General features: G+C 42.4%; 1 protein-coding gene across 4 annotated transcripts; it reads left to right on the forward strand.

The window, feature by feature from the left end:
• Positions 1-45: 45 nt before the first annotated feature.
• Positions 46-24,712, forward strand: QRSL1 (glutaminyl-tRNA amidotransferase subunit QRSL1). 4 transcript variants are annotated; one of them, XR_005028248.2, is made up of 13 exons: positions 46-186; positions 6,177-6,336; positions 7,479-7,577; positions 8,600-8,696; positions 10,311-10,487; positions 13,659-13,834; positions 13,923-14,035; positions 15,608-15,800; positions 16,278-16,395; positions 17,199-17,404; positions 19,660-19,709; positions 23,244-23,427; positions 24,470-24,712. XR_005028248.2 is itself a non-coding variant. In XM_036902880.2 (12 exons), exons 1-12 carry the CDS (start codon positions 163-165, stop codon positions 24,479-24,481), a joined length of 1,425 nt encoding a protein of 474 aa, XP_036758775.2. In that variant the 5' UTR covers positions 46-162; the 3' UTR covers positions 24,482-24,712. The 4 variants fall into 4 exon arrangements, 3 of the variants coding, with proteins under 3 accessions (XP_036758775.2, XP_036758774.2, XP_036758776.2); XM_036902880.2 differs by lacking the exon at positions 23,244-23,427; XM_036902879.2 differs by lacking the exons at positions 23,244-23,427; positions 24,470-24,712 and having other exon boundaries at positions 19,660-20,166.
• Positions 24,713-24,752: the final 40 nt, after the last annotated feature.

Below are 24,752 nucleotides of genomic sequence, written 5' to 3' on the forward strand. Positions count from 1 at the left end.
CGTGCAAAGATCATTTCCTCGGGCTGCAATTGGACCAATCAAAGGGCTCGGTGCTGAAAGGTTCGTGACGATCAAAGATGGCTGCGCCCATGTAGCCGGCAGCGGGCATTGACCTTACTCGTTCCCTCCTATGCCCTGCGCCCTGGGCTGGGCACGAGGACCATGCTGGGCCGGACCCTCCGAGAGGTGAGTGGAATCGGCTGCTGAGGGCCCAGGGAGGTCAGGAAGGTCCGCGGAAGCCGCGCACCTGGCGTCCCCGGGCCTGTCCACGCATCTCGGCCAGGCCCACCGCCTCCTTCCTGGACCTGGGTGGGGGACTCGGACCTCGGGGCCCTTGGGCTGTGCTCTCCATACCCTTTCTGTAGTTTGGACCTGGGCAGGGGAGGCATTTGCACCTCGGGCTGTGGGGCGTAAGTGCACACCAGCTTCTCGCAGACGTTTGTGTAGGCGCGAGTCGGGCCTGGGGTGGCGTCTCGGAGCGGGCTTCTGGCCCCGACCCTCGTCCCTGATGCAGGTCTCGCTAAGAGGCCCGGAAGATCTGTCCTTTGCAAAATACAAAGGAGTAATCTTTGGCCCTTTCCCGCCTTGACATGTTCATTCTCGAGGCTTCAGCTGCCACTAAGGTAGCAATGATTACCTAAACCGTGTCTCCCATTTCCCGGACACCTTTTAACTCTAGGCTGCAATGGTGATTGCCTTCTGGACACCTCTTTCGTATGCCCCATAAGCGCCTCAAAGCCAATTTAATCACAGTTAATATAGGTACATTCAGGAAAAGGGGGGAGTCTTTTTTACCTTCCTCTTTTGTGGCATGATCCCAGTGTTTCTAGGAGCCAGACAACAGGCTAATATTATTAAACCTAAAGTTTAATTAGTTATATATTCAATAGGCTTCTTGGGAGTCTAGCCTAAGAAAATTTAACTATTCTGTGGAAAATAGATTACAAATTTTAAACAATTCAATTATTCAACCAACATGGAGTACCTCCGTGTTCCAGACCCTGGGAATTAGCACTGAAGATAGAAACTCCTGCCCTCACAAAACCTGCATTTTTGTGGGAAGTAGGCATTAAATAAATTTTTTAAGTAAATAACGTAATTTTGCTAGCAAAAGTACGATGAAGAAGGACTAAGCAGGCTGTAGCATGAGAACCAGCACAGGGGAGCTGGATGTCTTAGAGTAGTCAGGGGAGGTTTCTGTGAGGAGTGGGTGGTGGTTAACAGAGACCCGAAGGATTTGAAGCGTGAGCCCTGGGAAGATCTGGGAGAAGAGTGTTCCAGGCAGAGGGAACAGAGCTGCAAAGACTGGAGCAAGAGCAGGCTTGATATGTTGAGTAATAGCAAGAAGGCTGGCATGCCAGAGAGGAGTAAATGAAGAGGAGGGTAGTGAGAAATGAGGTTAGAGAGCGGAGCAGGAGCCAGATCGTGGAGACCCTTATAGGCCATGGTAAGGAGTGTGGATTTTATTCAATGTATAATGGGAAGCCTCTGGAAAGTTGTGAGATTGTGGGCGTGCTCGGAGTTAAACTGTAAAAAGCTCCTTCAGGCTTTTTAAGGCTACTATTAAGGACTGTGGTTTGTAAGACAGCGAGTGTGGAAGCGGGAAGCCTAGTTGGAAGGCTGTTGCTTTGGCAGGAGGTGATGGCAGCAGTGGTGAGGGTGGCGGGAGTAGAGGTAATGTGAAGTGGGTATTGTTGGTAAGTTAGGACTTGCTAATGGATTGGATGTGGGGTTTGAGGGAAAGAAGCAGCACGGAGGATGCTTGCGTTTTTGACCTGGGCAATTGGGGAAATAGTAATATCAAGATGGGAAAGACTTACTTTTTCCCTACTTCATTTTAGTTGCGGTATATTGACATTTTACTGAGTGACATTGACAGGTAACATTATTAGTTTCAGATGTACAACATAAGGATTTGATATTTGTAGACGCTATGAAATGATCACCACAATAAGTCTAGATTCCCCCATTACCATATAAAGTTACATAATACGCAATACAAGATTGTTGACTATAGTCACAAAGCTGTACATTACATCCCCACGACCTAACCTATTTTATGACTGGAAGTTTGTACCTTTTGACGCTCTTCTCCCATTCCACCCACCCCTCAATCGTCCTCCCCTCTGAGAACCACCACTATGTTCTCTGCATCTATGAGTTTTGTTTTATTTTGTTTGTTCATTTGTTATACTCACAGATTCCACATATAAGTGAAATCATAGGGTATTTGTCTTTTTCAGTCAGTCTTATTTCACCTAGCATAATACCCTCAAGGTCCACCCACGGTGTCTGAAATGACAAGATTTCAGTCTTGTTTTTTGGCTGAATAATCCCATCGTATATATGTACATCTTATCCACTCATCCACTGACGTACACTTCGGTTGTTTCCGTACCTTAGCTGTTGTTAATAACACTGCAGTGAACATAGGGGGATGTGTATGTATCTCTTTGAACTGATGTTTTCATTTTCTTTGCATAAATACCCAGAAGGGGCTTGCTGGGTCATATGGGAGTTCTCTTTTTAGTTATTTGAGGATCCTCCATATGGGAGAGACCTCAAGGGAGCATATCAAGACCTCTGTTCTGGACATGTTAATTTTGAGATGCCTCCTGGATAGCCAAGTGATAATGTCTCTTAAGCAGGCAGATACAGAGTTTGGAGGTCAGGAAAGAGGCTATGAATGAGGGTATAAATTGGCCAGAGTATAGAAAATAATTAAAGCTGTATGGCCTGATAAGATCACCTGGGGAATTGAGTGTAAAAGTAGGTCTAAAACTTTGCAACGTCTAGAGGTCAGTAACGGGGCAGACGCAGCTAAAGAGACTTGAAGGAACTGCGGTCAGGCAGGAGGAGAAGCAGGACTCGGTGTCCTGAGCCCAGGTGAAGAAGTGCTTTGAGGAGAGAGCGATCTCTTAGGTTGAGTGCTGCTGAGAAGCACTGAGAGATGAGGACTGAGCAGGGATACTGGACTAGGAATGTGCAGGTTGCTGGTGATCTCGATGAGCATTCTTGAATTGGAGACAAAAGTATGAATGGAGTGTGTTGCTGGATTGTATAGCCGACTAGACACTCAGCCCACAGGGCTCTCCAATACCTTCAGATTTATCAAGACAATTGTTTTTGAAAGACAGTTCTCTTCCCAAGTGAACTTGTGATACTATGTATAAAACTAATACAATGTTGTGCCCTTTGTTACAGAGGAGAAAGTGCTGTAACACCTGGCACAAGAAGGAGAATGGTTGTCCAGAGCACCGGCTTTGGAAGAGCAGCTTTGGTGGGATCTCAGCTCTGCTACTTTCTGGCTCTGTGACCTCACACAAGAGCTTGAAGTTCTTAATCTATAAAATGGAAATAATAATATCAGCCCCTCAGTGTGGATGTAAAGATTAAATGATATGTAAGCAACTAGGACAAAGTCTAGAACTAAGTGCTATTATTAATATTGTTACAGGGACAAAGTCACTAAATTACATGTAGTAACTATTTTCTCTTCCCCTCGTTTCTAAGATGAGTGGTTCCTAAGGAAGATTTCTTAATTTCTCTAAGAAGGCCTGTTGGTTTTCTATTGCTGCATAACAAATTAGTATAAACTTCTTGTCTTAAAATAACGAGATCTCATTAACATCTCATAGTTTCGTGGGTCAGGTCCAGGAACGGCGTAGCTGGCTTCTGTGCTCGCCAGTCTCACGAGGCTGATGTTGAGGTGTGAGCCAGGGCTGCACTCCCACCGGGAGCTCGGGGTCTTTCGGCCGCACTGGCTGTCGGGGGAGCCCGTCTCCTTGCGGCTGTAGGAGGGAGGTCCCCATTTTCTTGCTGATGATGTGGGTAGTAGAGCAAATGAGCCGAGGGGACAGGAGGTGTGGGGTGACTGGACTTGAAGTCTGAGAGGTTACACAGCTGCTGCTAATGGTGTAGCCGGGTCTGCGACGCCCTGTGAGCTGGTGGCCGGCGTGAGGAGGAGGAAAGGCCAGTGCCACCTGAGGGCGGGGGCCAGGAGGCCAGGAGGCCAGGCGTCGGCGTGCTGCGCTGGAAGGCTGCAGTCCACAGGAAGGGCAGGAGCGCATAAAGGAGGCTCCCGGGAACTGAGTGCCAGCATCTGCAGTGAGTGAGAAGGGCCAGGGAGACGGGAGAGTCACACACTGGGGAGAGCGATACAAGCCCCCGAGGCTCGTGCTTCAGGCGGACCCGGAGACCCCGGCCGAGGAGGACGCCTGGCCACACGCTCCCCCTGGAGCCAGGCCGTCTGGTCCTGCAGGTGGGAGGGGCGCAGCCCCCCTTGAGGGAGCTGTGGAAGCAGTGACCTCCAGGAGAAGCTCGTTCCCACTGGAGGAAAGAAGTGCCGAGGAAAGAGTATTTGGTTTTTTTAACAGAAACTTTTACAGTTGATCTCACTGTACTCAGACGTGATGCCCTCAGATGTGTCTCGGAGAAGCTGCGCCGTGGGTCTCGCAGCCCGCAGCCCAGTCCTTCGAGCTGGCTGGCCCCTGGTCTTGCTTTCTCCTCTCCAGCCCCCCGCTGGTTTTCTCCAATCAGGATTTCCTGCAAGTGACAGTCAGTCCCGTCTGAAGTGAGTGCTCCTGGACCATCTCATTTCTTGCCCTGGAACCGCCCCGGCGCCCCGTTAGCTGGTGTTCTCACGCCAGCCGGGGAGTCGGGGGGGGGCAGCCTGAGGGCGGTGGGCGCCAGGAACCTGAGGGGCGGCAGAGGGGAGAAAGTGGCAGGCGTGACTGTCTTCCCTGCTACAACTCGGCCACGGGCTGCGCCTGCCCCGCGCGTCCCTGTCTCTCTGGCTCTGGGTAGCTGCTAGCTCTGACTCCCTTCCACCCAGCCTACCACTGTCTCTTTCACAATGTTGTAATACCTGCTATCTTTTATTTCTCTCCAGCTTCTTTCCTCTAAAGGATTTTATACAAACCATTTTTTACAAACCATTCAGCAGAAATTTTATACAAACCATTCAGCAGAAATGCCCCTGTTACCAAGTGACCTCCGTAAGCCCAGCCCAGCCGCCCCTCCCCGCCCGGGTCCCTCCCCCAGCGTCCCCGTGGTTACCCCCTTCCCCTCTTGCCCATCAGCAGCAGGGCTCCTCTGAGCGGCTTCCTGCACTGCTCTTCCCACGTAAAAACCTCAGCCCCAAGGGTACCACTGCTTTGACGATTTCTTCAGCAGCTGAGAGCCGATCATGTGCGGATTTTCCCCTCAAGTGCTTGATGGACACCTGAAGATACAGGGAACTGAGGACTGACTCAGCTCCCGGTGCAGAGAAACGGTGAAGAGCGTGTGTCATGAATCCACTCTACCATTTATTATTTGTGTGTCTTTGGACAATTCACTAACCTCTCTGAGCTTCAGTTTCCTCATCTGTAAAATTAGGTTAATATTACAAAACTCATGTGGTTGTTTTAAGGGTTAAATAGAGTAGTAATGCATTGTAGCAGCCTGTCTGCCCTTCATAAATAATAAATACTACCTCCTCCTGCAGACCCCTTGTCTCTGACCTCCCATTTTACCCACTCTTTTCCTGTTATCTCCAGGGCTTTGATATCATCTTTGACTTCTTGTTACTCATTCTTTTTATCTGATTAGTGAGTTTATTATTACAATTAAAGATTGTCACTTGAGGCTTCACTTACGATCAGCATACAGGCTCTGGTACTTGCTGAGCGGTTTTTCTTCTGATGCCCTCTTTACTAGCCTTCCTTGTGCATCAAAGATGGGATTTCAGGAAAAATGTGTTTGTTTTTAGTTTGCTATTGAACCCATATTTTATAAGCATTTTTCTCAATTTGTAGTGACTCTTAACGTGAACTCTACAATAGACAGGGAGATCTTATTTAGAGCCCTAAAGTCCTGCCAGTCCTTGTCCGATTCATTTCTCTTCTTTTCCACTCTGGATTGCCTGTGTTGTACTCTCTGTACGCAATCTTCCTTAAATCACACTTCACCCCTGCGGGGCCTCTGCTCCTAGGCAGGATGGTTCACCTAAACCATTGCTCTTGTTTGATCAAGGCTGACTTACAGTTACCCAGCTACGTTGGTGAGTGTCCTCTTGGTTTTGAATCCAGGCTTCTTGTCAAAATTTTATACTTAACCCTTCTGTCTGCCCCTTAGAATAATGTTTGAAACTTCTGCAGACTTAGTAAAGAGTTTTCGAATTTTATGTATTATAGGTCTCTACAGCACTGAAACAAGGACAAATTACTCCAACAGAGCTCTGTCAAAAATGTCTCTCCCGTATCAAGAAGACCAAGGTCCTAAATGCTTACATTACTGTATCAGAAGAGATAGCCTTAAAGCAAGCTGAAGAATCAGAGAAAAGATATAAGAAAGGTAAAACACTTTGAATTATACTTACTTGTTACATCACTAGAGGAAGAATTTGATTGGCTGTAGTAGTCTTCATTTGGCAAGTGAAGTTGTTCACTTAAAACATCCCCTTATTTAAAGAACTTGCCATGAGGTATAATGAAAACGAGGCTATGAATGTGTGATGTTTTAAATGTCCAACTAATAAATTTCTAACATAAATTTGATTTCTGATGTGGTGAGAAAATGGGGAGCAGCAGAGGTGAGGCTTAGAACCTCCCCCCTCATGTTCTGAGAGAAATCTTCTGCATACATGGATGTTTATTGCCCCCGTCTAGCTCGGATTAACACATAGTCTACAGGCACACACCTGATCATCTACATTTGCTCTCTTACAACACTAAACTATGTTTTCTACCTTTATCTCGTATCTACCTACTTCAGCATTTTATTAAAAATAATAATAATAGAGAAATGTGGTATCCACATATAAATCAAGTTTAAAAATCAAATGAGTATTCATATTTGAACTGACTGTGTATAGTTCATAATGCATGAACAAAACCGAAAGCTTCTGTGATGACTGCCCTTGTACTGTTCACCATGTAACTTATTCACTATGTAAGAATTTGTTCTCCATGTAAGAATTTGTTCGTTATGCATCAGAAGATTGGAGACTGACGAAAATTAGGCTTGGGGTGGATTAATGATTGTGCATTGAATATTGACCCCCCTATACAGAAATTTATTGTGGTTAACAACTATTTGATCAATAAATATGAGAGAAGCCCTCACAAAATATATATATACACATATATATATATATAAACACACTTCCAATTGTAAAATAAATAAGTAACCGGGATGTAATGTATAGCATAAGGAATATAGTCAAAATATTGTAACAACCTGGTATGGTGATAGCTGGAACCTAGAATTATCATGTATATAAATGTTGAATCACTGTGTTGTACACCTGAAACTAATGTAATGCAATACTGTTGTCAACTACCCTTCAATAATAATAAAAAAAAAAAAAAAAAAAATTTGATTTCTGGAAAAGCATCTTTACCGAACACCACTAGTTATTCTGATAACTAGTTATTAATGCATCTTTGTATTTTGAACGGGCTCTATCTTCCTGTTCTTTCGGCTTTTTAACACAGGTCACTCGCTTGGGGATTTAGATGGAATTCCTGTCGCTGTAAAAGACAACTTCAGCACGTCTGGCATCGAGACAACATGCGCATCAAACATGCTGAAAGGTGAAGTTTAACTGATCAGAGCATTAATAGTTTTACTAAAAGTAGCTATTTTTCAGTTTCAATTAGAGATAAGATACTAAAATCAGTAAGATATTCTCAGACTAATTATATCTGCCCAGGAAATACTTAGGCTGGGGTACTTCCTTTTTATGATTTGCTCTTTCAGAATGCAGAATTACTCCTCAGAGGCAGGCCTGCTCAATGGCTGTACACTCTGCAGGAACCTTTAGAGGTCCTTTCTGGGAAGACTCAGTGACTGATGCCCAGAGGCCCAGTAAGGGGCTCCAGTTCCCACTCACTCATAACTGAGATAAGGGTGAGGTGGCTGCCGTTAACCCCTCTCTTGAGGGTGGTATGAAGATTCGTTAGCTTCTACTGCCCGGTGATTTTTTTTTTTATTTCCCAGCACCTCCATTTCTTATATCACTATACTTGTCTGCATATATGATGCTTAGTGTTATTCTTTATAGTTTCGTAGGTCAAAAGGAAGTATGTTTATCAAGATTTTTGGATCCTAGGAGGAAAAAGAAATGGGAAAAGTTCACTCAGAGTACCGCTCACTGAAAGAGGTACTCCGTGAGGTGAACCAGACCATTGCTGGTTTTGGAACATGCACTAGGTAGAGGAGACTTTAATTCAAAAGAAAGATCTGTTTCTGACTAGAAATAGGTAAAAATGATTGTGTGATAGAGCATCATCTGGGAAGAAAAAGTCAAGTACCATGAGCAAAATAATGGTTTGTGATACATTTCAAATGAACTAGGTACATCTCTATCATTCACTGTTTTGTAGTACTAACTGTTAAAGTCAGTGTTTTTGGATAGAAATAGATAGAAAACATATAGCAGTTAGCAAGAGAAAAAATTAACTTTCAGAAGAAAGTACAACCTGCTAGTCAGATTGGGAATAATTCACACTTGCCAGTATGAATTGCTTAATCACAGTTTAAAATTTTGTTTCTTGCATAAGATTTACATGTTCACTATTTTCTCTCATAATAAAAATAACTGAATTTTTTTCAGGTTATGTGCCACCTTATAATGCTACAGTAGTTCAGAAGTTGTTGGACCAGGGAGCGCTATTACTGGGAAAAACAAATTTAGATGAGTTTGCTATGGGGTAAGTAAAATGGGAATTTTCCTCTTCATTATTTCTTTCATCTGTGTCTTTAATGTCATTAGTGTAGGTACCTAAAAGAAAATGTAGGAGAAATTTTGTGACCTTCAGTTAAGTAAAGATTTCTTAGATAGTGCACAGAGTACAATCCATAAAATAAAAAACTACAGATTGGACCTCATTAAAATTAAGAACTGTACCTTGAAATAACACTATTAGAAAATGAAAAATCAAACGATAGACTGGGAGAAAATTTGTAAAACAGCTGAGAAATAACTGGTAGCCAGCATATATTACACCTTTCGCAACTCAAAAATAAGAAAATAACCCAATTAAAAAGAAAAAGGGTAAAAGATGTCTGTAAGCAGACATTTCATCAGCAAACAATGGCAGGTGGTAAATAAACACAGTGAAAAAAATCACAGTGAGATACATGCAACCTGGGAACGGCCTGGAAAGCCACAATTTCAGGTGCTGAAAAGATGCTGGCGATCGGATGTCTCCCACGAAGCTGGGAGGAGCGCGGAAGGGCGTGGCCTTCTTGGAAAGCGCTCGGGCGATTTCTTATAAAATTAAACACACTTCCCTCGTAACCCAACAATCTGTCCTAGGCATTTACTCAAGAGTTCAAGGCATATGTTTACACAAAAGCGCTGTCTAGGGCCTTTCAGTACAATATTTATTTTGACTTTGTTCATAATTGCCAAAAACTGGAAATAACTCAATATCCATTGGCTGGTGAATGATTAAAAAAGTGAAAAAAGAGGCTAAAGAGACCGTAGCAATGATATACAATACCTGACTCTAAACGTGATCCTGTAGTAGGAGGGGTAAAATGCTATAAAGGACATTATTGGATCAGCTGACAACATTGGGTTACATACAGTAGGTTAGATGAAACACCGTGTTGGTGTTCAGTGTACTGAGATCGGTAACTACTGCGACTGCCTAAGGGAATCACCTAGTCTGAGGAAATACGTACTGAATATATACTGAAGTATTTAGGGTAAGGGGCCGTGATTATATAATCTGCCCTTAAATAGTTAAGGAAAAAAATGTGTATGTATAGACACACACAAAAAGCCCACAAATGAAACAAATTGGGTAAAATGTTAATAATAGTGAGTCTGGGGAGAGGGTGTAATGTTCTTTTTATTCTTATTTTTGCAATTTATCTATAAAATTTAAATTACTTAAATATTTTAAAAATAAGTATTAAATTCCACTTATGCCTACCTTAAAACTTCTGATTAACAGAAGGATTTCTTCAAAAGATTTCTTTCTTGTTAACTGTTTGAATGTTTGTGACATTCTTCAAATGGAAGGCATTAACCTATGAAGGAAATCATCTTAAACGGAACCGGATGATCAGTTGGGATGAAAATCTCCTTAACAGACTAGTTCTCTCCACTGCCTCCCCCAGATGCTGTTGTTTCCCGCCTCTACCTCCCCAGCCGCCTAGTCAGTGGGAGCTCCGTGCAGGCAGGCTCCCTGCCTCCCCCAGTCCAGGTCGCCGTGGATTTATAGTGTCCAAAGCAAATAATACCATCCGGAGACGAAATTTTCACCTAAAATGGAGGTTCCATTAAGGTGTTTTGCTGTACTTCTTCATCTCAGATCTGGAAGCACCGATGGTGTATTCGGACCAGTCAAAAACCCCTGGAGTTATTCAAGACAATACAGAGAGCAGAGGAGGCGCAAGTCCCGCGGCGAGAACGAGCACGCAGACTGGCTCATAACTGGAGGCAGCTCGGGAGGGAGCGCAGCGGCCGTGTCCGCGCTCACGTGCTTTGCGTAAGAGGCTTGTTTCTGCGTGTGCTTCCAAACCCAGCCGCGTGCAGGTGGTCGCAGGCCAGACGCAAGATCCAGCAACAGAGAAGTGCATACCTTGTTTGGTGCTTTTATTTCTCTTCAGTGAGCTTTCTGTGCCCAGTGGTGTATCAAAAGTATATCTTATAAATACACTCAGCTGTGCAGTATGTTTATGGGTATTTTATACATTTAACTCTAAGATAAACTCTTCCTCTGTAGTCCTGGGGTCTCTTAAAAACGTGATTTTACAGATCTTACAGAATAACCCAGTAAGCATGAAGGACTTCTTTGAATTTCATTTTTTAAAGAAGTTGTTTGGATGTCTTCTCGTTGATGTACAAATATTTAGGTGCTCATGTACCATGGCTTTAGTTGAGTACTGCTGAGCTAAACTGTTAGTTTATCCTTCATCTAAATCTGGCTTTCTTGTTTTAAAAGAAAGGAAGAAAGAAGAAAAAAAGCGACACTTCTAATATATATCAATGGGATTTTTAAAACAGTATTTTCTTAAATCCACAGCTAAATATGTATATCAGTGAATAAAGTTTCTTCAACTCTGTAAGCTGCTAATTTGTTCAGATGTGGTACTTTGTATTTGGGAAGAATCTCTCCTGCTATATGTTTCAGTTCCCATTTGTGAGCATTTCTTAAACCTAAAGGGAAGTAAATAGCTATCACTGTTGTTACATTTATGTTACCAGTCTCAATTTTACCAAATTGAAAGTGGTTTTTTAGTACTAATATATGTATTTTATTTCTCCTTAATTATCCTGAAACTGAGCTGATTCAGAGGCACTGCAACCAATAAATTATTTATGTTTTGGGGGCTGTGGAGACTTAGGTTCTACCGATTTTTTTTTTGGTTTCTCTGAAATCTTATTTACAAGTAAAACCATTTCATTTAATCTCTGTGGAATTTTAAGCACTGCATTAATATTAATGAGAGTTCTGACAAGTTAGGTCTGCAAGATTAGGTCCTTTTTTTCTATCCTCATCACCCCATTTAGTGTTCATCTTTCTGAATGTGGAGAAGATGGCATTTTGACACGCAATTCCTATGGAAATGTAGGTTTTACTTTTACGCAGCCATCAGTGAATCCTAATAAGAAGCTGTATCCTTTTAGAAATCGTGAAAGCAACAGCCTGATTTTGTAGCTCAAATGACTTGGTAAGACAGGCAGTCCAATTTGCATTTTCTGTAGCGTGCAAGGGCCATGAGACTTGTAGGAGCTGTGTGCAGTCCAGAGCTGCACTCAGGTACAGTCAAGAGAAGCTCAGACCCAAGGTATCTCCAGATTGAGTGGGTCCCAGACCGTCAAGTGTTCTGCTCTGTTTTCCCCCTTGTTGGTCTGTTTGTTTAACAGCCTTAAAAAGAGGAACGTTCTCAGAGTACTATACAGCCACTAAAAGACTGAGCCAGAGTACCATGTAGTGATGGGAAGATGTCAGTGATGCGCTGTTAAGTGGAAAACACGTTGCAGAATAGTATATATAGAATGAGCTTCTTTCTGTTAAAAGTAGTAATTAAACATGTAACTACATTCATTGCGTGAAAGTATCTGGATAAATGTATATCAAAATGGATAGCAGGATTATTATGGGGGCAGTGATTTATAGGAGCAATTTTACTTCACACATTATGAAGTTAGATAGTGTTTTAACTTTTGTAGTAGGCCTGTGTACTTCTCTAATTAGAAAAGCCTTTTTTCCTGAAACAGTTAAAAAAATTTTTTTAATTTTCATTGTGGTAAAATATACATGACAAAATCGAAGTTCTTCCGATTTTTAAGTTATTTAATATATTTCTCAATTGAAGTACAGTTGACATATTCATTTCAGGTGTACAGCATAGTGATTCGACATTTATAGATGTTACAAAATGCTCACCATACAAAGTTATTACAATATTATTAATTATATTCCCTATGCTGCGCCCACAAGCCTTTTTGAGTGTCCAGTTCAGGAGTGTTACGGACATTCCCACTGTTGCTTAACCACCAGTCTCCAGATGTTCTTTTGTTTGCAGACTGAAGCTTTGTACACGTTAAACACCAGCATCCCACTTGCCCCTGCTTCCAGCCCCCCGCAGCCACTCCTTTCTGTCTGTGAATTTGCCCACCTAGGTCCCCCATCCAAGTGAAATCATACAGGATTTCTGCTTTTGTAACTGAATCATTTCACTTAGCATAATATCATCAAGGTCAGATTTTTTGTTCCTTGGGTTTTTAATAAGAAAAATATAAACTGTATAGGAAACTAAGCAAAGAAACAAATACAAATAACTCTGAAAAATTATTTTTAAACGTACGTTAACAAGGCTTTTTAGTTATCAAATTAACCAATTTCTAAGAGGTGCTAATACTCAGTGATGATTTCACTGCAGTTGGGAATATAAATTGGCATAACCTTTCTGACCGGTAATTTGATGATATATATTAAGAACTTCCAATAATAGGCAGACCCTTTGGCCTATTAACTCTACTTCTTGGAAGTTAGCCTAAAAAATAGTCAGACATAGGGGTAAATATTTATGTTGAAAAGGGGTTTTCACTAAATAAATTTATTATGGAGTTCTTATTCTAGTTGGCAACAACAAGAACATAAAGTTTAAATAAAGTACATTTCTACCCATGATTCTAAGTGGGGTAGCAGAGGGCCTGTGTCTGAATTTCTGAGAGGGGTGTGTTTAGTTTATAAAAGCATTTTGTAAAATTTCCATTAAAGAAGGGTGTAAGATTTTATGCGTACTGATAGGAGAATGGAGTTTAAAATACTGGGAATTGCCAGTTGATATAATAGAATATCATATACATATTACATTTTCAGTAATTTTAGTGACATAGTAAAAGGCTCATGATAAACAAAAGAGGAACTAGACACTTACGGTTGCAGAATGACCTGAACTATGAAAAAAATGCATTAAAAAAAGACTTGAAGTTAATCTGCTAAAATGTTAACATTGTTTGCCTCAGTGTGGTGGAATATTTTGTTTCCTCTTTACAATTTTCTCTATTTTAATAATTCTCAGAAACGAGCATGTTGTACTTCTGTACAATCAGGAGAAAATACAGTTCTAAAATATACTTTTAAAAAGGTAGATTCTAAGTCTAGAGAGACGTCATTCCTCTAAAGAGAATCCCGTTTAAATTTCAGAGCTTTAGGATCGGATACAGGGGGGTCCACCCGGAATCCAGCTGCGCACTGTGGGGTCGTCGGTCTGAAACCGAGCTATGGCTTAGTTTCTCGTCACGGTCTCATTCCCCTGGTGAATTCAATGGATGTGCCGGGAATCCTAACCAGATGTGTGGAGGATGCAGCAATTGTGTTGGGTAATTATATGCTTCCATGTAGTTTTAGACGTGATAATTTCACTGTAAAACCCCGTGTCTGTCACTCATAAGTATTTTATCCTTACAGGTGTACTGGCTGGGCATGACCCCAAGGATTCTACCACAGTACAAGATCCTGTTAAACCATTTGTGCTTCCCAGTCTGACGGATGTGAGCAAACTGTGTATAGGAATCCCAAAGGTGACTGGTGGCTCTGCCCTGCCCTTTACAGAAATACTGTCAAGTCAAATACAGAGCACTAGCTTAGGGAACGGTGGTTAGATTCGAATCCTGCCCTGCTACTTTTATTAGCTGTGTGACCTGAGCGTGTGACTTAGTCTCTCTAAGCTCAATTTCCCCATCTGCAAAGGGGGGATAATAATAGTGTTGATCTTAGAGAGTGGTGGGGTTTAAATTAGATAGTCATCGTGGAGATGTAACATACAGCGTGGTGACTATAGTTGATAGAACTGTATTGCCTACCTGAAAGTTGCGAAGAGAATAGATGTTAGAGGTTCTCATCTCAAGAAAATGAAAACTCTGTATGGTGATGGATGTTAACTAGACTTACTGTGGGGATCATTTCTCAGTATATACAAATATTGAATCATTATGTTGTATGCCTGAGAATCTAATACAGTGTATGTCAGTTATACTTCAGTAAAAAAAATAGATAATCATGTTAAGCAGAGGTCTATAAAGTTTTTCTGTAAATGGTCAATTGGTAAATATTTTTGGCTTTATGGGTTTTACAGTGTTTATTGTAGCAACTTAACATACTCACTGTATTGTGGGAAAAGCTAAGGCCATATGTAAAAGGGAGATTGTCTGCATTCTGATTAACTTTATTCTCAAAAATAGCTGGTAAGTCACATTGGCTGGGCCATAATTTGCTAATCCCTGAGAGAGGACGTAGCCTAGAGCCATACCTCGCATAGCAAATGCTTAATTAATGTTACAGTCTTTACTATCATTGTTAATATTACTGCTATATTCATTACAGTAGCAATTGAGGAATTCTTACATGAAAGTAGACATTAAATTACTGATATTTGAAAAGGTTTTTCATTTTAAGCTTAGCAATAGTGTGTGGATGATTTTTTGCCGTGGGCAGCTGTCCTATGCTTTGTTCAGTAGCATCCCTGCCCTCTGCCAGCACCCCCACCCCCGTAACCTTGCAACCCAGAATGTCTGCAGATGTTCCCAAACCCCTTACTTGAGAGGAAGAAGATAAAATTGTCCCCAGTTGATGCTGCTGCTATAGAGAAATACTATTTTAACATCTTCTATTAAGGTATAGCTATGCCTTCTCTTCAGGATTTAGAGAGAGCACAGGTTGTAGAAATGGACCCAGTTTGGAGCCCTAGATCCTCTGCTTACCTGCTGTGTAGCATTAAGAAAGTTACTTAATGTCTCAAGTCTCAGTACTTTTCATTTGTAAAGTGAGGAGTGATAATACCTACAGCCTGGGCTTGTTAAAAGCATTAAATGAGAGAAAAGCATCTAACAGGGTGCTGGGTGGAGGATGAACATTTAACAAATGCAAGTTCCCAGCCCGTTCTCGGATCTCTAACACGGTCGCCCCCAGCTCGTAACACCAGTACCGTGCTCGTCGGGCCAGAAGCACTCTTAAATTAGCCCAGTCTTCCTAGCTACCGTCTGGTGACTTAATCATATTTTCTAATGTATTGCCATAGGTTCTGGAGTACAAATTTTTATAAATCCATCTGTACAGGTGTTCCAATTTCTGTATCTTGACCTTTTTCCAATAAGGAGTATTTCGCACCGGAATTATCAAGTGAGGTACACTCTCTCTGGACCAGAGCTGCCGGCCTCTTTGAGTCTGCGGGGGCCGAGGTCAGGGAGGTGTCCCTGCCCCACACCAGTTACTCCATTGTCTGCTACCATGTATTGTGTACATCGGAAGTGGCATCGAACATGGCGAGATTTGATGGGCTAGAATATGGTAAGATGGCTGTTTTGGATTTTTAAGGCAGTTGTCTCAGACAATTGAAAGTTTCACTTACTAGTGTCCAAAAAACTATTCCCTGAGATAATATTAATGATTCAAGAAGTAAATCGCTGAATCCTTTCCCCTTCGTCATTTGAGCCCTGCACTCACATGGATCCTCCTAAGTTCCTCTGTGAGTTCAGTTCACTGGTGGACTGTGAGTGTCCTGAAGAGACAGTGTGCTCGGCAGTCCATCTGCTGTAGCGCCCGGTGCATGGTGGGAGCTCGGGAAACGCTTGGACGGACGGATGGGCGAGGGAGTGAACTTCCCTTCGTGGTGGTTTTCTTCTCTCCGTGACCCCTGGCTGGCCCGTCAGTCACAAGGCAGATAGAGGAGAGAAGCCACTGAGGGCCGTGTCCCGCCCTGTAGGGCCATCACAGTGTGAGGCCTCCCCGCCTGGTCAAGTGACTTCTCTCTCGTCTTGGTTTCAGGCTGCAGGTGTGATGCGGACGTGTCTACTGAAGCCATGTATGCTGCAACCCGACGGGAAGGGCTTAATGCTGTGGTGAGGGGAAGGATTCTCACAGGAAACTTTTTCTTACTGAAAGAGTAAGATAATTAGTTCAGGGATTTTCCCCATTCTTGAAAACTCAAAAGTAAAGTAGTAACATGTCCATCGGGTCTCATAAGTTGATATTTGCTGAAGAAGCAAAACCCTTATACTTTGAGTTAGAAATCATAATTAAAGGCCTGTTTGTGGTACTTTGGGGTCACTCTATACCTAGCTAATTCCTTAATCTTTTCAGTAAAGCAAGCATCTTTTCTTGAATTTTGCATTTTAATTCCTTGTCTGCAGCTCTCTGTAAAATACAAACTGCATACTTCCCTCAATTTCTGTTTTTGGATTCTATTCCCTGCTGTCTCAATCTGGTGGCATGTTTGAATTCTACAGAACTTCAGAGTTCTTAGAATTACTAGTTGTTATACTGTAGGTGAATCAAGACATTATACTAGAAAGAGTGTTGGGTGGGCCTCCAGAGACCTGTGGTCTAGTCCTCCTCTGCCACTGCCAAGCTGTGTAACCTTTGCAGTCCTTTAATTGCCCAGTGCTTGATTTTCCTCCCCTGAAAAGGAATGTCTTGTTTAATGATGTCCTGGAACAGTTAATATTTTGTGATTATGTGTGTAGAGTTGCATCTAGTAGTGAATTCTGACTGATTAAATTCCAGATATACAAACCTTCAGAATAACAGTACAGTTGAATGAAATTCATTTGAATGTGTTGTTCAGAATCTTAAATGATACCTGCTCATAAAAACCCCAAATCCAGTCATTCTTTAAAAAGCCTCATGTGTGAGAATTGGTTCAAAGGAATAAAACCCTTAAAACACCATGTTTTCTTTCCCCCACAGAAATTATGAGAATTATTTCATCAAAGCACAGAAAGTGAGACGACTCATTGCTAATGATTTTGTGAATGTTTTTAACTCTGGGGTGGACATCTTGCTAACTCCCACCACCTTGAGCGAGGCCACCCCATACGAGGAGTTCATCAAAGAAGACAATCGGACACGGAGCGTCCAGGACGACATTTTTACCCAGGCTGTAAATATGGCAGGTGAAGATCCCTCAAGAATGTCTGGTTTTCGTGAGATTTTTAGGCTTCAGCTTAGGTTCTGGCTAGATTATTCTGGATGGTAGCTTGCCCTTGTGGAATGCTTAGGAGTGAGTGTGTGGTGTGTCCACGGGCATGCATGTGCTTACACTTCGCTCACACACACATTCTCAGAATCAGTTTACTTAATAGCATACTTTTTAACTTTTATTTTGAAAATTTTCAAACCTACATTAAAGTTGAAAAAATACCATAATGATTACCTCTGTGCCCTTTGCCTGGATTCATCGTTGGTGACAGTGTTCCTCATTTGCTTTCTCCTTCCTCTCTGTCTGTCTTTCCCTCCCTCTCTCTCCACCCACACACACACACTTTGTTTTCAGTTGAGTAATTTGACAGAAAATTTCAGTATCATTACACTTTCACCCCTAAATACTTCCTTTGCCATGAATCTTCTAAGAATAAAGACATTCTCCTCCATAACCACAATGCTGTTACCACACCCAGGAAAACTAACATAAATACAATAGTATTCGAAATATAGTCTGTATTTGAATTTTCTCCGTTGTACCAAAAGTGTCCTTTATAAGTTGTGTTTCCCCTGATACATTACATTTGTTTATGATGTCTTTTTAAAATCCAGAACGATTCTCCAGTTCTGTATTTTTTTTAGAACCGTGTCAGACTGTTAGAATTTTTGTTGCAATCATCAAACATACTGTAGAAAAGAGAACTAGGAAATGCTGCCGTTTCCCCATACTTTTGCTTAAGTGTTCATTTCCCCCTGATGTATCAAGATTCTTTATTGTATCATATCCTTTCTGTTTAAAGTCCTCACCATTCTTTTAGGGTAGGTCTGCGCGATTTCTCTTAGCTTTCTTTCTGAGAATGGCTTGATTTTCCTTTCATTGTGAGAGGTTATTTCTGCTCTTTAGAGGATTCTGGTTCTACTGTTCTTTTCTTTAGCACTTAAAGAATGTGCTCGTTTCTTCTATCCTGCACAGTTTCTGACAAGAAATCCCCCCCCTTTAGCATTTTTGGTTTAGGCAGCGGTGGCTTGAAGGGTCTGGTTCCCTCGTGCCATAGGATGTTCCATCCGTAACCTGGATCTGTAAGGTTGCTTCCTTGGGGTCTGGCTGAGTTGAACACTTTCGGCAGAAATGCTACATACCTGCATGTCAGGAAACGGCTGACGTCCGTTGGTCCCACCTTTGGAAGCTCGGCTGAGCCACCACTTGAGGAAGTGAGGGTCACATGTCCTCCTACTGTCACTGTGAGGGAGGGGCAAGGCGGCTCTGGGAGCCCACGAGCACCTGTGCCCTGTGACCTCGGGACCAGGCCCAGCATTTGTCGATGATTGTTGCCCAGATGATTACCTAGAGAATCACAATCCGCTCACCTTCTAGTTCTGTCACTCCTTCTGCATGTAGTAGCTAGCAGTCTTCTTTAAAGAACAGATTTTCTTTTTCTTTTTTAAATTCCATGTATTATAAGCAACTACTGTCATTATTGTTTTTGATGTTCTAATTGCCCCACGTCTAGCCAACAGGGGCCCCTTCAAGTTACATGTATCCTTTAAACCTGTTCCCATTAATGTTTGAAAACTTCCTTATTTTTATAGGTAACAAGATACCCCAGGATCTTGTACTTTCTTTGCCCCAAACCTGGAATTAAAACTACCCTGAGTTACTGAGATACTGTTTCTTATCTTACAAATTGGCAAAAATTCAAAAGCTCAATAATACACTCTCTTTGGTGAGACTATTGGAGAAAAGCACTTAATTTGCTGTTTGGTGTTCAAAATGGTACAACTTTTTTGCAGGGGAATTTGGCAGTGTCCCATTACATGCATTTATCCCTTGATGAAGCAACCCCTCTTCATCTGAAAAGCTTTTAAGAATACCAAAAACGTGTGCACAAGATGATTTGTTGGGGCATGGTGTGAAATAGCTAAATTCCGAAAACAACCTAAGTACCCAACCATAGAAGAATGGTGGAATAAATTATAGTAAAACCACATGGCGAAAAACTGTGCATCTATAAAAAAGGAGTAAAGATGGTCTCTGAACTGCTATACAGTGATTATCAAGATATATTGTTAAGTGAACAAGGGAAAATCAAAGGAATATGTGTGATACAATTTTTGTTATGTTTTAAACTTACCCTGTCTTATACCTACTAATACTGGAAAGGAGAAGAGATCTCTGCTTCTTAGGGTAGAGAATTAACCAACTGACAGGTTTCTCTCTTCCGCTCAGGGTTGCCGGCAGTGAGTGTCCCTGTGGCCCTCTCCAGCCAAGGATTGCCGGTAGGCCTACAGTTTATTGGGCGTGCATTTTGTGACCAGCAGCTTCTGACAATTGCCAGATGGTTTGAAAAACAAGTGCAGTTTCCTGTTACTCAGCTTGAAGAAATAATGGATGATTGTTCATCAATCTTTGAAAATGAGAAGTTAGCTTCTGTATCTATAAAACAGTGGTGATAAATAGATCATGCAAACTAAAAATGACTTCTAAAGATTTTATATTCTGGAGAAGCCAAATGATCTTGCTTAATTCTTATAATTTGGTTCATTGTCAACACAAGCATTCCCTGGAATCACTTTTTGAAATCCTTGTGATATAGCTAATTAATTATAAATAATCTCAGCATTCAAGTATCCACAAAGTACAGGATTTCTGCTGTAACACAAGATATATGCCTCTGAAAAGTAATGCGCTCTGTGAAAATGTTCATTAAAAAGAGCAGTAGAATTAAGGGATAAACCTCTCAAAATGTGTACGTCTTTGTTACCAGAGCACTAAAAAAAAACCATCAACTGGAACCTCCAGAGAACCTGGGCAGGAGGCAGAGAGGCAAGTCAGCATGTGGTGGAGGCTGCCTCAGGGGATGTTAAAAATGCACAACAACAGTAAAATGGGTAATATTGGCCACTGGGTGCTGAGCAAAGCAGGTGGAAGGTGAGCTCCGAGCTCAGGAGGAAGTGCAGCCTGCTAGGGCCCCAAGTCACACCAGGCTGGGGAGGCCTCTGGGGAGGAGCCCCAGGTGCAGGCAGTCCCTTTATTGCTCTAAAAATGGAGCTGCAGTGACTGAGAACTTCTTTCCTCTGCTGCTCACAGTTAAAATTGTGCTTGTGCTGCTGCAGAACCCATGCCAGGGAGCCGGAACGCTCCGTGTCACACCAAGTTCGCACTCCTGGTTACTGATCACAGATGAGCTCACTGATGTCCTGGAAACGTTCGTTGCGACCTAACAGACCGCACTGGACTTGAAACTTGATAGATAGTGGAGCGTGGATTTAGTAAGACAGTCTCAAGATACACAAGAAATATCCAGTGTGAAAGACGTGTAGATAACTCAGTGAGGATGCCAGAGAGAGGAGGCCGTGGCTCTTCCCTGGCTCCAGATTCTCCATTCCTGATGGTCCCCTTACCCCTGGACACCTTTACAAGTGCTGTTTGGGCCCCTTGAGCCCAAAGAGACATTAATAGGAATCTATTCAAAATTTGGGGAAAAAAATGTATTGCCAGAACACCATTGTCATCTCATGTCAATCAGGTGTTATAATTTGGCACTTCAGTATTCTTCACAAGCGTAAATAGGAAGCTGAATTATCTGATAAACCCACTTTGTTCAGTGAGAAAAAAATATTCTCTAAATAGGAGGTACATGAGGGAACAATTCAAGAGGAACGCGTCCGCCGAACCCCCGGGAGGCCGTCCGGCGGGAGTTTGACCTGCCTGTCCCTTCTCATCGGTGGTTCTCTCTCCTCCCCGGGGGCCGCCCTCTCCTGAGTCCTCCATCTGGTGAATTTCATGTAAAAGCTTTCCGTGCAGGCCCACTAGTGCTGCAGATTTTGACTCTGTATCCTTGGAAGAGGAAGAAATTTGTGAGAGAAAGGTGTATGCTTTATAAGGAGAAAACCACCTTAGTTGAAGGAGCTAGTCGGATGTGAGAAGCAAGCAAGTACATCTTTGCCGCAGTCTTTCTTTGAAATAAGAAATTTTCTTAGAATATTGATAAAATTTCTCCTATTCGTGTATCTCTACTTGAGCTGCACTAACGATTTGAATCTGGAAACAGGGAAGTGAAACGGCGACTCTTCTCACATAGCCACCCACCCAGCATGAAGTGGTTCCGGGTTGGTGTTCCTTTCCTCTCCATCTTTACCCTGACCCTGGCGGATCTTACTTTGCCGCTCCCTGCCCGGGAATTTAAGTGGGAAATGCTCTCCGTATCTCAGCCAGCTGAGCCCTGGAGTCGTCAGGAGAGCCGCTGCGGCAGGGCGCCCCTGAAAGGCGGAGGAGCCCCGAGCGTGAGGTGAGGGCGTCCTTGGTGAGATGCGGTGGAACAGAGCAGAGGTTAGGTTCACAAGGAAAGCATTGCTAGGGTGAAGAATGTGGTGAGGCCACAAAACCTGGCACAGCCAACCCCCAGAGAGCCCAGGCAGCAAGTGGAAAAACCAGCGTGCCGGGTTGGCCCACACTTAGTGTTACCAAGAAAATCGCCTGGGACCAGGGGGGCCGAGTGTTCTCTGAGCGGGTGTTTGATTGACACCAGGTCATCAGGACCGCAGGCCATCTAGAAAAGACAACGTGGTATAGAAGAGTTTCAAAAAATGACAGAGAAGGATGACTTCCATTAGGAAATCACCTGTACTTTCTAATGTGAGCGAGAAACCTTTAGGATTTTCAAACAAAATCTGAAGGACGGTGGAAAGAGATCTGGGTACCAGGCACCAGTGAGTGGACCTTGGAGACGCTGCGAGCCGTGTGCCATGCCCCGCTCCACCAAAGCTGGGCAACAGACTGATGAGATTCTCACGATAGCTTCCATTGGGAACTTTGATTGACTTCTTTTAATCTCCCTCCCTTTCCTCCAATGTCCAGTCAGCTAAGAGTGTGTGGACTGTGTGAGCCTAGGGTAAATGTTCTCATTGTGTTTGGAAACACGAGAGGGCAGTTTAAAATAGAAGGCTTTCCTCAGTTATTTCATGCCTGAAGCGTGTGTACACTAGAACATAAACCTGAAAATGTAATAAAAGCAAATAATGAGAAAGACCCAGCCAACGTAAGGGAGTGATTATTACAGGATTTCAAAAGGGCTTCTCTGTTACTTTTTCTTTATGCCTCAATAGAATATAATTCCAAAAGGATTTTAGGCAGTTTACTAAAAATACATTAATTACAATGGTATAAAAGTAAATAGTTGAGGAAATCAGGGAAGTGACCAAAGTAAGGAAAAAGGATAAAACCAGGAATAAGATTAAAAATAGAATGTTTGTGAAGGTATTTATACAGATGCCTAAGGCTGAATAGTGTGATATGTGATATTGTGGGAAACTCCCCAGTAGCTCTCCTGGTGGGTAAAGTCGCCAGATTTAAAAATCAGACGAACCGAGGTTTGAATCCTATTACTGCCATCCGTGAGCTGTGTTACCTGTCTGGGCTTCAGTATCCTGACCTATAAAAAAGATAACATTTACTCCAAAGGATGGTTGGGAGGATTCAGTCCAAATAATGCACTGAAAGCACCTAGCATGATGCCTACCAGGACAGGCGCTCAATAATTTATAGCTGTAAAGAAATGCAAACAATCATGAATTTAAGTCATTTTCTTACAGACATACAGAAACTAATGGCATGTGGCCAAACTGCGGTTCCCTGACCTTTAGGCTAGAGACCGGTCCTACAGGTCCCCTGTGGTCTGGCTTCCTCTGAGGATAGAGCTTTAAATACCTGGGAGAACTGATGTATTGCATCTGCATAAAACAATTCACGTGATCTCTTGATAAAGAATTGGCTGGCACAGGGTTCAAAGGCCCCCGTGTTCTGCCCATCAGATGAAGAGCAGGACCGGTGTGTTAACAAAGCCTCCCACAGTGGACCTGAAGTGGCCGACGGACACATGAACAGATGCTCCACGTGGCTAATCATCAGGGAAATGCAGATCAAAACCACAGTGAGGTATCACCTCTCACACGTCAGAATGGCTGCTATCCAAAAGACAAGAAATAACAAGTGTTGGTGAGAATGCGGGGAAGTAGGAACCCTCGTGCACTGTTGGTGGGAATGTAAAGTGGTTCGGCCACTGTGGAAAACCGTGTGGAGATTCCTCAAAAAATTAAAAAAACAACTACCATACAACCCAGTAATTCCATTTCTGGGCATTTACTGGAAGAAAATAAAACCATTAATTCAAAAAAAATAAAAGATATTCACCCCTGTGTTTATCACCACATTGTTTACAATAGCCAAGACATGGCAGCCTTTATATTGTGTCTCTTTCCCCATGTTTTATTAAGAAAATTTTCAAATATAAAGCAGTGAACACATACACACCATCTGTATTTTACTTTATTTACCACATATCCCTCTAGTACCTCTATTCATCCACTAATCCACATTATTTTTAAAATACATGTCCCAGAGTGCGCTGTACCCCAAATCCTTAAGCACGCCTATCATCAGCTTGAGTTTAATACCTTGTTTTTTAATGTAAAACTTACATACAATGAAATGTACAAATCTTAAACGTACATTCGCTGAGTTTAGACAAATGAATACACCCGTGTAACCTAAACCCTCTTCAACATGTAAAACCATTACTGAAACTTCTGTCACCAGAAAATCTCTTCACAGTTGTGCACCATCACCACTCGAGTATAGACCTTTTTCATAGCCCCACAAAGAGACCCCCCAGCCGTTAGCAGCCACTCCCCATTCTGCCCTCCTCCCAGCCCCTGGCAACCCCTAGTTTGCTTTCTGTCTCTATGGGTTTTGCCTCTTCTGGGCGTTTCATGTAAGTGGAATCACATCACGTGTGACCTTTCATGTCTGGCTTCTTTCTCTTAGTATAATGTTTTCAGGTTCATGTTGAATCATATATCAACATCTCATTGCTTTTTATGGCTGAATAATAGTTCAGTGTGTAGATGGCATTCTTTTTTAATTTGTTCATCATTTGGACTTTGGGATAGTTTCCATTTTTGGAATGAATAACGCAATGAATATTCATGTACAAGTCTCTGTGTGAACATGTTTTCATTCTGCTTGAATATATACCTAGGTGTGGAATTGATGAGTCATTCGTAATCCTGTGATTAACTTTGGGGAACTGCCAAACTGTTTTCCAAAGCGACCGCCCCATATTACATTCCCACCAGCAGTGTAGGAGGGTTCCAGTTTCTCCACGGCCTCGCCGACAGTCGTCATTGTCCATCCGAGTGTGAAGTGGTATCTCATTGTGGTTTTGATTTGTGTTTCCCCAGTGACTAATGGTATCAAGTATATTTTCATGTGTTTGTTGGAATTACATATATTTTTTTGGAGAAATGTCTATTCAAACCCTT

The sequence above is a fragment of the Manis pentadactyla genome, chromosome 12, assembly GCF_030020395.1.
Source record: "Manis pentadactyla isolate mManPen7 chromosome 12, mManPen7.hap1, whole genome shotgun sequence".
Classification (NCBI taxonomy): domain Eukaryota; kingdom Metazoa; phylum Chordata; class Mammalia; order Pholidota; family Manidae; genus Manis; species Manis pentadactyla.

Excerpts from the sequence above, each read along its gene's own strand:
- QRSL1 (XM_036902879.2), top strand. The coding sequence starts at position 163 with ATGCTGGGCCGGACCCTCCGAGAG. Across the intron at positions 187-6,176 it reads TGGGCCGGACCCTCCGAGAG|GTCTCTACAGCACTGAAACA; the intron begins GTGAGTGGAATC and ends TATGTATTATAG. Across the intron at positions 13,835-13,922 it reads GGATGCAGCAATTGTGTTGG|GTGTACTGGCTGGGCATGAC; the intron begins GTAATTATATGC and ends TTATCCTTACAG.